At 39.3% G+C, this 11,371-nt stretch overlaps 2 protein-coding genes across 2 annotated transcripts; one reads left to right on the top strand and one right to left on the bottom strand.

Annotated features, from left to right (window-relative positions):
- Positions 1-824: 824 nt before the first annotated feature.
- mcts1 (MCTS1 re-initiation and release factor) lies at positions 825-4,173 on the top strand. Its single transcript, XM_004545752.6, has 6 exons — positions 825-1,019; positions 2,463-2,615; positions 3,108-3,205; positions 3,311-3,444; positions 3,543-3,610; positions 3,700-4,173. Exons 1-6 carry the CDS (start codon positions 1,009-1,011, stop codon positions 3,779-3,781), a joined length of 546 nt encoding a protein of 181 aa, XP_004545809.1. The 5' UTR covers positions 825-1,008; the 3' UTR covers positions 3,782-4,173.
- Positions 4,174-5,947: 1,774 nt separating this feature from the next.
- c1galt1c1 (C1GALT1-specific chaperone 1) lies at positions 5,948-8,907 on the bottom strand. Its single transcript, XM_004545751.5, has 2 exons — positions 8,722-8,907; positions 5,948-7,576 (listed from the first exon to the last, which is right to left on the bottom strand). Exon 2 carries the CDS (start codon positions 7,563-7,565, stop codon positions 6,612-6,614), a length of 954 nt encoding a protein of 317 aa, XP_004545808.1. The 5' UTR covers positions 7,566-7,576; positions 8,722-8,907; the 3' UTR covers positions 5,948-6,611.
- Positions 8,908-11,371: the final 2,464 nt, after the last annotated feature.

Raw genomic sequence — 11,371 nt, 5'->3', positions numbered from 1 at the left:
ATGTTCAGATAAACATCTGTGATACAATATTTTATTATTCAAGATGAAATTATGAAGAACACACCATTTATCATACAACTATTTCTTAATGAGGGAAAATTACAATTCATGAAAGACTTTCAATATAATACCATCGCCATCTTAAAATTCAAACAACAAACATTGCTTTATTAAATGATTATAATATGCTACAATATGTGGTAGGTGACTGGCTTTTCTTTCATTTTAGCAACAGGTATTTCACAGAAAAGAAGATCAGACACCAGCTAGGCAGGATAAGAAAGACAAACGCAACAACATTGTCATCCCCTTTGTAGCCGGTGTATCAGAGAAACTCGGGAGAGTCTTCTCCAAGCACGACATCCCAGCTTACTTCAGACCCAGCAACACACTCAGACAGAAACTGGTTCATCCCAAAGACAAACTTCCTAAACACAAACTTAACAATGTAGTGTATGCTGTACAGTGTAGCGAGGAATGCCCAAATCTCTACAATGGAGAGACCACCATATATATATATATATGTTTATAATATATATATATATATATATATATATATATGTTTATAATATATATATATATATATATATATATATATATATATATATATATATATATATATATATATATATATATATATTATAAACATTTTAAAAACATTTTAAAAACTGAGTATGTGTATAGTTTTAACAACACCTATATATACACACATATATATATATATCGGGACTTTGTCGTGATAAGAGAAACGGTTGTGTTACGAATATTACCTAGGTAACAGGATGACGCGCCTTTTGACCTGACTTGCCGTGTGACGTGAAAACTGTTGCAAAGTGGCGCAATCCACGCACCGCTGGCCCTCCACTGCTGAGCAGGCGTGGGGTTGCATTAGCTTTACTTGATAGATGTTCTTGTGACTTTTATCTTATTTCCCTGAACGTAGTCTAAAGCAGACACCGTGACATAATTTCACCCACTCGAGGAACGCTGTAACGACGACCAACGACGATGTTTAAAAAGTACGTTATTGGTTATTTTAAGTGTTGTAGTTAGCAACAGCTAGCTCACTGATTAGCATCCTCGAATTTTTTAAGTGGGCTCAGCTAATAAGACAAGCAGGCTCGACTTATGATAATATATGATATATTTTGTTGCCGATATAAAATTTAGGCTGCGGCGGACTAACAGAAAATAAAGATTGTTTAAGGGTGCTGTGTGATGTCTGAAAATATGCAGACGCATGTGGTTTGCCTCTTATGACTGAGCTAAATGAATTACTTACAGGTCCTACTTGTCGCTGTGTACTGAAAGAACATGAAAAGTGACATTTCAAACACTGAAACTAGAAGTGTTTTGAAAATATCCATGACCATTATGTTAATAACTTTAAGCAGATTTAAGTCGAATTTTTTTATTTGAGCTTACACATATTGGCGACGAGGGAGATGGATTGATGGACAGATCGAGGTACAATTACGTTATATGATAAAATCAGGTGTAAGTCGTTGAAGTAAACAGGCCAAGCAGGACGCCTCCTTAATCACTTTTATCTGCTCTCTTCTCATGCTGACTGTGTACTGGGGGATAATAGGTTTACTGTTTATAGATGCATTTGGAGTTTGAAACATACCTCCTGTGAGGAATGCATGGAAAAGTTCAGGGCTGGGGTGTAATCAGCATATGAGAACATTTGTTGCCAACTTTTTTTCAGTTGCTCTCTTTTAGGGATTGAAACGGCACGTCCTCCTGTGTCACACCAATCCTTTGCATGTCTTATAGTATAAATCTATGAACCTCCTATGTGGTCTTGCTGTTTTCTTTCTACCTGCCAGCTCTATATTCAGCATACTCTGACCAATATATCTACTGTTCTTCCTCTGCACATGTCTAAAGTATGCCAGGCATACCATACATCATAACCTCAAGTTTACAATCCAAGATAGCGGCAGTGAACGTAGTAAAAGTGTAAAACTTTCAATCTCCCACTACCCCAATTTCCCCCCCACTCCTGCCTCTTCTTCAGTTCTCTTGTGTACCGTCTTTAGTTTATGGTGATTGACTCCAGGGACTTAAACTGATCCACTTAGTTTTAGAGAACTCCCAGCTATGGGGACCAAAAGCCAGCACACTCAAAGGGGCCATTCCAAACCTGGATAAATGTGGGTTGTGTCAGGAAGGGCATTCAGTGTGAAATCTTTGCCAGATCAAAGATCACAAAACAGCTGTTGTGTTGACAGCAAATATTTTATTCAACACGATGTATATCTATAATAATGTGTAACATGGGTTGAGAGATATTGGTTGTTTTCTAAAACCATGTTTAAAAGGTATAAATCAAATTCTTAATGCTTGCATACGTTCCTGATGTTTGCTACAGCACATTGACTAAATACTTTAACTTAAGGCTCAGTTTCAGTGTTTTTTTTTTCTAGTGTTAAACATGTTACCTTTTCTCCTTTCAGATTTGATGAAAAGGAAAATGTGTCCAACTGTATCCAGCTGAAGACATCAGTGATCAAAGGTATCAAAAATCAGCTGTTGGAACAGTTCCCTGACATCGAGGCATGGCTCAATCAGATAATGCCGAAAAAGGACCCTGTGAAGATAGTGAGATGGTATGATTGCTCATTTTAATATCTGTTATTTTTATATGTGGTGTATTTTTTCTAGAACACAAACCCAACTGTAAAAAAGTTGGGATGCCTTGTAAAATCGGAATAAAACAGAATGCAGTAATTTGGAAATCTCATAAACCCATATTTTATTCTCAATGGAATATAGAAAACCCCAAACTGTTGAGGAGGTAGAATTCTGTATCAGACAAGAACGGGACAGCATTCCTCTTCCAAAAGTCCAGCAGTTCTCAGACATTTAGAGACTTGTTAAGACAAGAGAGGATGCCACACATGGTAAACATCGCCCTGTCTCAACTTTTTTTTGGAATATCTTGCTACGTCAATTCAAACATTTGATGTTTTCTTTTCTCTGTGGTGAACAATAAGATTTCCAAATCATTGCATTCAGTTTGTATTTACTTTCACACAACCTTCCGAATCCAAACTGAGTTTGTAGATTCATCCCTACATTTGTTTCTTTATTTATTGCAGCCATGAACACATTGAAATCCTGACAGTGAATGGAGAGCTGCTTTTCTTCAGACAGAGAGAAGGACCTTTCTACCCAACCCTCAGACTGTTGCATAAATGTATGTGAGACCTTCTAATGCCGGCTTATTGCTCGCTGTATTTTAATTTCCGCCTTCTGATGACCTTTCTGTTTTTTTTGTTGTTGTTGTTTTTCCTTCTTGTAGATCCTTTTATTCTTCCACACCAGCAAGTAGACAAAGGGGCCATTAAATTTGTCTTGAGTGGAGCCAACATCATGTGCCCTGGGTTGACATCGCCAGGCGCTAAACTCTACCCAGCTAAGGCTGACACAGTTGTCGTATCCTTTCAGACATGATGCTCTGTCTTCTAGGTTTAAGCATTTATTCTATTTCATGTGAACTCCCCCATTGGTTTGTCTTTAATAAGTGAATTCAGGCAATCATGGCAGAGGGGAAACAACATGCACTTTGTGTTGGCGTGATGAAGATGTCTACAGAGAACATGTAAGACTTTACTGAGTAAATCCCTCACTAGTTGCTGCTGCTTCTTTTTCCTTAAATGTGCTCAACCCGCCCTTTTGTTTTGCAAACAGAGAAAAAGTCAACAAGGGAATCGGGATTGAAAACGTCCACTATCTGAACGACGGACTGTGGCACATGAAGACGTATAAATGATAACGCCAGCCATTTGGAAGATGTACGGAGCTCCTGATAGCGAAGCATGAGCTGCCAGTCAACTGTTTACACCTAGAGACTTAGCTGTGTAATCTACTGGAGGCTTTGAATCAACCGTCACTGTCATGCAAAAATAAAAGAAAGAGCTTGCTTTAAAGTGTATCTCAGTTGGCATTTTGTATTGCGGGAAAACAAATTGTAAAATGAACCACTTAAACAAAACTTGAACATGTCAACATGCTCTGATGTGCAGTTGCAAGAAAACGTTTGTGTGAATGCTTTGTGATTAATAAAGGTTTCTTGATTTGATTTCTCATGAAAACACAGTCTGCTCTTCATCTAAAGCCGTAATTACGGACAAATACAATCTGATTAAAAATGCACAAACAGTTGGACTCTTCCTGTCTTTATTAAACGGGGCTGGAAAAGAACGTTGAAATTAATAACTTGAAGCTCCACAAAATTTTTCTCATCCCCCAACTGGTCAAAGTACATTTCCTTCCTACTGCCGCCCAGTGCTGTGGGTACTTCCTCTTTAGCTGTACTGTTTACTTCTGTATGTTTTATTATATTACCCGAGCCCCTGAGCATCAGATAGTGGAGTGTTGCCACATGCATAAACATTGTCGTTTTAAGCATGCAGACCCTGAAATAACCAGGAAGCCCCATACCATGATGCTCCCTCCACCGTGCTTCAAAGCTGGTATGAGGTCTTCCTCTTTGGTCTTCCATTAACACAAAGACGGATTTTTCCAACTTCTCTAGAAAAACAGTTGTGATTGAAGACAGGTCCACATAAACCAGACTTCGTGAGTGCGGTCTTTATTTTTATGGATTGGCACCACTACAGGGCACAAATCCTATATCTCCTTAACTGTAATGCCTGACTCCGAGTAGCATTGGGAGAAGCGATTAGCTCAGAGATTCTTACCTTTCCCAGCCTGCACGGAGAGCATTTTAAATAACAAATCTGCTTAAAAAAATATTGAAATGAGCTATTTTCAGTTGCTTCCTTGTGGCAAGTAGTCACCACAACATGCAGAACATGCCAAATCAAAGGTTGTGTTTGATTTGGCATGTTTTGCAACACACCCTTAAAGGGTATTTACACTTATTTGATTTACTGGAACTGAACCAGCATCACTTTCGTGTTAACCATTACAGCATCGCAATAAAGAAAGAGAAACTGGAACGAATTATGTGTTATTTCTATCATCTTTATTTTCTATTACTGCGACTCTGATAAAGATCAGACCACAATTTCTTAGTAACCAATTCAGAAATCTTTGGAGAAACTCACCTTTTCATAAAGCAGCATTTAGTGATGCAGTTTGTCACCTCAGGGTACAGGATGTGAACATATTTACATATAGAGCAAAGGCGTGTCAGTGTGCGCAGACGTTAGACCTGTTATTCTGCCTCTCTTTATTGCATGAACCTTGCCATATCTACATGACAGATCAAATAACATTCAAATATCCACTTAGAACTGATACTGTTTACAGCCCTGCAATAAGTGCTACTTTAAAAGATCTAATAAAAAAAAAAAGTTTAAAAAAAATATAAAGTTCTTTAATTTAACATATGCTCTATTTCAATCCATCCAGTGCTGCCATCTAACTACCAACACTTTCCAGTTGCTCCAACAGGTTTTTCCATCTATCTCCAGTAGAGCGTACCTGGAAAACTTAAAAGGAAACATTCGGATCAGATGCCCATATCACCACAAATGACTGCTTTTGACATGAGGGAGCAGCACCTCTACTCTGAGCTCCTCATATCCCCAATGCTGAGCGCAGCAACCCTACAAAGTAAACTCACTTTGGTTGCTTGCATTCAGGTCACCAAGGAGTTTGCATGTCCCTGTGATCCAGGAGTTTGTGTTGTCAGGAGAGATAAACCCTGGTAAGCTTTCCCAGAGCAAACTAAGAGAAAACCAGAGTAAGAGCAATAAAAGAAATTGCCAGTTTAGCCAGACCTGCCAGGATTTGTGAGGCGTAGCAAGATAAAACCCAGAAGAAATAACATGGATCTGTTGTCCCGGGGGGCCCACGAAGTGTGGTTGCAGGCACTGAGGTCAGGAGCAATCAGGACTGTCAGGGGCCTGAGTGTGTTGATTCCCATTCCCACAAATCTTTGCTGGCCCATACAACACAACAAATCAAATTAAGTTTCTCTAATAATTATTTTTTATTTTGCTTTTATTATACAAAAGTCACCTTATCCATTCACCTTGACTCCCATGTGATTTTAAAAGAAATGTGTTTTAACACTAAGATAGCCTTTAATTTGTTTATTTACAATGTCTTCATATGTTGAGATAACCAAGTATAACATTGCCAAAAAAGAAGAAGAAAAAAAAGTGTAGTAAACTTATGGCTGGACTGCACAATAATTGATTCAATACTGATTATTGGTGCTCCAATACATTCTTCAAATCAGAAAGATGATTCTTAAAAAAAAAAGAAAAAAAGAAGAGGTTCACTTGTAAAGAGTTAAATAATTAAACTCTCATTACTTCATACCTTTAAGACCAAAAAGAAGACATACATAACCATACAATGGTAACTAAGCTATGGAGAGGACACATTTTTGATATGTTACCTGTCTTGGTTGCCTTCAAAGGATGAAACTTCTATTCAATCACACAGTAAAGGAATGGGCTGCTGATTGTGCCAAGTGCAAAAGGTACAAATTTACAGAAAAAGGTTAATCCTACCCAGGATCCAGTTTTATAAACAGCTTTAGAAAAACATCTCCCCAAAGTTACGTGTGCCGTCACAGAAGCACCACAGTTAAAATACCACGTAAAGCTTGAAGAACTGAAGCTCTAATCGTTGTCCGAATCTTTAGGGGGATAAAACGTTAACCAATCGTGAAAGTCGTGCCCGTAAGGACGAAGTCTGTAAACTCCAAACATCATAACGTGCATCTGATTTGGGGACATCCCGCCGTAAGTGACCGCCATGTCAGGGCAACAGCCCTCCACTACATCAGTGGGATTGTCCTGCATGCTCTGTTTTATCATGTTGACCACATTCTGCTTGTTGAACAGGCCCTTGCCATGTCTATCTTCGCCATTTTCCGCAAACACACCGGCATATTTCAGGCACAAGGCCAGCTGCTTGTCTTCACCCATCTTCCACAGTGTGTGGGTTCTTTCAGGACATTGGCCTTCATCTTTGAACATGGTCATCAGCCTTTTCAGAGCTTCATAGCTTAGTACAATCCCACTGCTATACTCCACATACTCGAGCTCTCCTGACTTGACAGCATTTCCCAGGTAGAAAGGTTCATTGGGATCCTTTGCGAGAATGAGATATTTCAGATTCTCAATGATGGCGAACGTGGTGGGTTGGGCCACAAAGAACCAGCGCAGGTCCCCAGCATTCTCATACGCATGTATGAGAGCTTTGCGCAACCTTGCCCAGTCATCTTTTTCATTCAGGTCTACCGCTTCAAGTGCCTTGGAGCCCTCTGAGGTGTAAAACACAGCATTGTCACAGTGTTTGCTCCAAGTGTCCAAAACGGTGGCCCAGTACACAAGAGTCTTGGGCTGTACCATGATGATGCAGTAGACCCGCACTTGATTCTTCAACTCCTCCACTCGACTGTCAGAGAGGCGTTTCAGCTCGTCTTTAGAGGGAGCATAAATATGGTGATGATGATGATCTTCTGTCGACGACTCAGAGCTGAAATTAAAGCTGCCCAGGAACGACAGCACCAAGCAGAAGACGCCTCCCAATAGCATCCCCTTCATGAATGAGCACCCATCAGACAACATGATGGCAGACACTGGAGGAGTAAGAAAATTCATTACTAGGGCAAAGACAAGCGTTTAAATATTATCCTGAAACCTAAGGGCTGTTATACAAATGTTTTTAACCATTTTTTTAAAGGAAGGTTTAAAGCATAAAGCAGACTCTTTAAAAAAAATCAAATGCACAAACCTACTGCTTTAAATATTAATTGTGCTTGTTTGAGTAGTCACTGCCAAAGACCCATTTGAACCAGGAAATAGGCTGTAGATTGTGTTTAATTTTTAGCTGTAGTAATGAGGATTTCTCCACTTTTGGGATAAATATTATATCTATCTTAGTCATCTGTGATGCTAACTAGGTTTTTAATTGTTCAGCAGACAAAACAAGTGAGCTGAACAGCTTTCATTTTATTAAATTGAGCTTCATCTGGATAATAATAAAACTTCTGATGCCTTTTTGGTGCTTGTAGAAAAACCATACTGAATGTGGCAAACCTATCTAAATGAGTATAAATCTGAAAATATACTCATAACTGTAAAAAAAATGCCACATAGGGATCACTTCGGACTCAACCTTTATGACTATCCTATTGAATTAAATCGACAGTTTTGTTCTTCTCCTCTTTGTGTCTGTTTGAATACACGCAGTATGGTATAACGTTACAGGTTATTCAAAGGAATGGGAGTGGTTCCTGGACATTCAATCATATCTCTGCCTCAAAATTGTGTACTGTTGCTCACTCCTGCCACTTTATCTCATGTGCAATATCCCATCGTATGGAGGAAAGACCTAAACAACTCTATCAAGGCTTGTCAAACACATTGTGTGACGCAATCAGCTTGCACTTCTAGTTTGACGTGTCTTCACTACATAGAGACTCTCAGCTTTACATTAGGTTATTTATAAATTAATAATAAAAATGATTTAAAAAACAAACAAACATCATATTTGTTTAGAAATACTTCGAGACAAACGACAAACACCCAACAGGCTAGCAGTGTTGTTGTCAAACTGCGCAAAATCATTCTAAATCGCTGATTCAACGTCGATAACTTTATAACAGCACTGGGAACCAACTGTTAGCTGTTAGCTCCCTGCCTTCTCAGTCTTACACTACGAGGCTCACTCGGGGGTCTTTCTAGCACCACCAGGACAACAAGCAGAAGGAATTTACTGTACCTAGAAACGTTACTACTGTCGTGCTTCCTGTTGTTCTCCTGTTTGTCCAGTCTTTATTCAGCCAGCTGTCCTGTTTGGAATGACTACAAACGTCACCCAGCAGTAGAGCCAACTGTTCTTCTTCTACGACCTCAATAAAGCAGACTAGACGCTACAGCTGCGTGACACTGCCACCTATTCGTTGTTCACTACGCGTGTCACACTCGTCTTCTTCTTTGGTGGCTTATAACCCATATAAGGGTGTATTACGGCAACCCACATGGCGGCAATTTTGCACTTAATTTCAAAACCCAGTAGCAGACGTGGCAGATTAAATACTGACAGTATCAATACCAATGACTGATGTTGAGAATAGCACAAAAAAGGAAGCTGATGACAATGACATACAGTATAAAAAGTGGGGGTTATTTTAGTATTTATTTACTGGGTCTAAAGAGCTGCATGCTTGTAGCACGAGGCAGTCTCTGCAAACTTAGTCTACAATGCTAAGAAAATTCAATAGAGAGAGGAGGCATGCAACTACAGCGACATGGTGTTTCTTTAAGAAGCTTCAAAAGTGTTTTAATCAGCAGAACACAAAGACAGTATTAAGGAAAATGAAGACATATGATCGAGAAAGGCCCTACACCAGACAGAAGATTAGGGACGTGACTAGTTTCAAGAACTCCTGTTAGTGTTTGTAAGGACAGCACTGGCGTTGAACATCACATCCACAGCTGCAGGATCCAAACTGCAGAATGTGCGACGGTGATGCTGAGACCACACCTTGCAGCAATCTGTTGACAATGTAAGTACAGTGTACTGGAATAAAAGTCAGGAAGATGGTTGAGAAGAAAAGGGCTAAGGTTCAGTGGGACTTCTGAGTGAAGGTTTCATTTGGCCTTTTGAATCCCAGAGAATAAATAAGATAGCTTCCAGGTGTGCTGGCTGGAACAAGTGGCAGAAGCAACCCCCCTATCCAAACCTGCGAAGAGGTGCAGAAAAGGAAGAGAAGGAGCAACATGACACTGGTGAACTTTGCACCAGTGTCCTTTTGCTTTTGTTAAAGACTAACATAGGTGTCCTCTTTGCTTCCTTTTATTCCATAGTTCCTTCTGCTCAAGTCTTCTTTAATATTGCTTATGACGCACATTGACATGAGACAAACGAACACTGGAGGAGAAACATATAAAACAGAAGCTTGACATTAAAAACAACTGGATAAACTCTGGGGGAACTGAACACACAAGAAATGAACTTAAAGTAGAAACTGAAGCTAAATAAACACCAAATATTTAAGACCTCTAGAATGATAAATTATATAGACTTCATGAGTAGTTAAAGTATAGAGGAACTAGAAATGAGGTAGGTGTTGTCACTTGCTGCACTCTTCCCCCCAAGGGGACACCACAGTGGACAATGCACATATTTAAACTGGAAAATAATTTATGCAACCCTCCTATTTATCCAGTTTTGGCACCTTCACTAAGAGTGTGTCTGCTTGTGTTTCCTCCCAGGTGCAAACCAGGGCCTTTTTGTACTCGAATGTGATAACCACTCAGCTGTGGAATCACCAGATAGAAAACCAAACAATAAAACTAAAACTCAGCTTACTGTAACCATGAAATCATGAACCAAAACACAGAAGTTAAAAGTCCCTAAACAGGTACCAAATTAAGAAAATGCATTTAAAGTTGCTCCTGTTCAGCTGTTGACCAGCTATAAGCACTCAGATGCCTCTCATAAAACATTTTATATCCTCTCTCTGGGACACATCTTCAGTGATACTCCTTGGATCATGCGGTGTTCCGGGTCTTTTGACATCAGACATCATGGTCCTGGTCAGCCAACCAAAGCCCTGAGTTGTGTCCTAGTGGCTTTCTCTGTGGCTTCACAGACACCTTCTGGGCTTTCCTGTAATTCACGGTTGTTTAAGGACTTAGAGTGACCATCCTGCAAAACCTCTGCAGCCAACCCTCTATCGGCTCACTCAAACTCTTCCAGCCTGCTATTTCTTCATCAGCTCTGGGTACTTTGCATATTTCTTATTGTTTGCGTCTTCCAACCTTCTTCCCAGATCACAATAAGCTCCTGCATTATCGGGGTTTTATTGTCTTGGAGGTGATGATCATGCCTGGGTGGAGTAATGTCATGACAGTGTCTTGTGGAGATTTCATCATGATCAAAACTTCTGAGTTTTTCACGTTAGACTAGGCTATATTTGACTGTTTCCAGTCAAATAAAGATGTAAAACAGTGATCTAAATTCCACATTATGGGAATTAACAGATAACTGATGTATTCGTTTTTACAGCACTTATCTTTTATTTTTTCTTTACCTTTTTTTAAAATAATTTGATTTATTTGTGCATTTGAAACTGAGCTTTTGACCTTAAACCTGAACCTTTGCTGTGTCTTTGCTTCTTTCCATTCATTGCTCAGCTGTCAGATGCATCAAATGTTGTTTTCAGCTGTAATTTCAGAGGCATGAAGACAATAAATCACCTGAGGCCATGCGCACTCATCTCAGCATGAGGAATCTTTCAGTTTGACAAAAGCCACCAGGCTCCTCAAACAACAGAAAACTCTAAATGTGCCACTCTTGTTGAGTTTGCCTTTGATTTACAAACTCAAATATATTGTATTGTAAATTTAAACTTATAAGTAGTAAA

Source organism: Maylandia zebra, linkage group LG2 (genome assembly GCF_041146795.1).
Source record: "Maylandia zebra isolate NMK-2024a linkage group LG2, Mzebra_GT3a, whole genome shotgun sequence".
Lineage (NCBI taxonomy): Eukaryota > Metazoa > Chordata > Actinopteri > Cichliformes > Cichlidae > Maylandia > Maylandia zebra.
The sequence above is the reverse complement of the archived record's forward strand: the minus strand, read 5'-3'. Positions and strand labels throughout refer to the sequence as shown.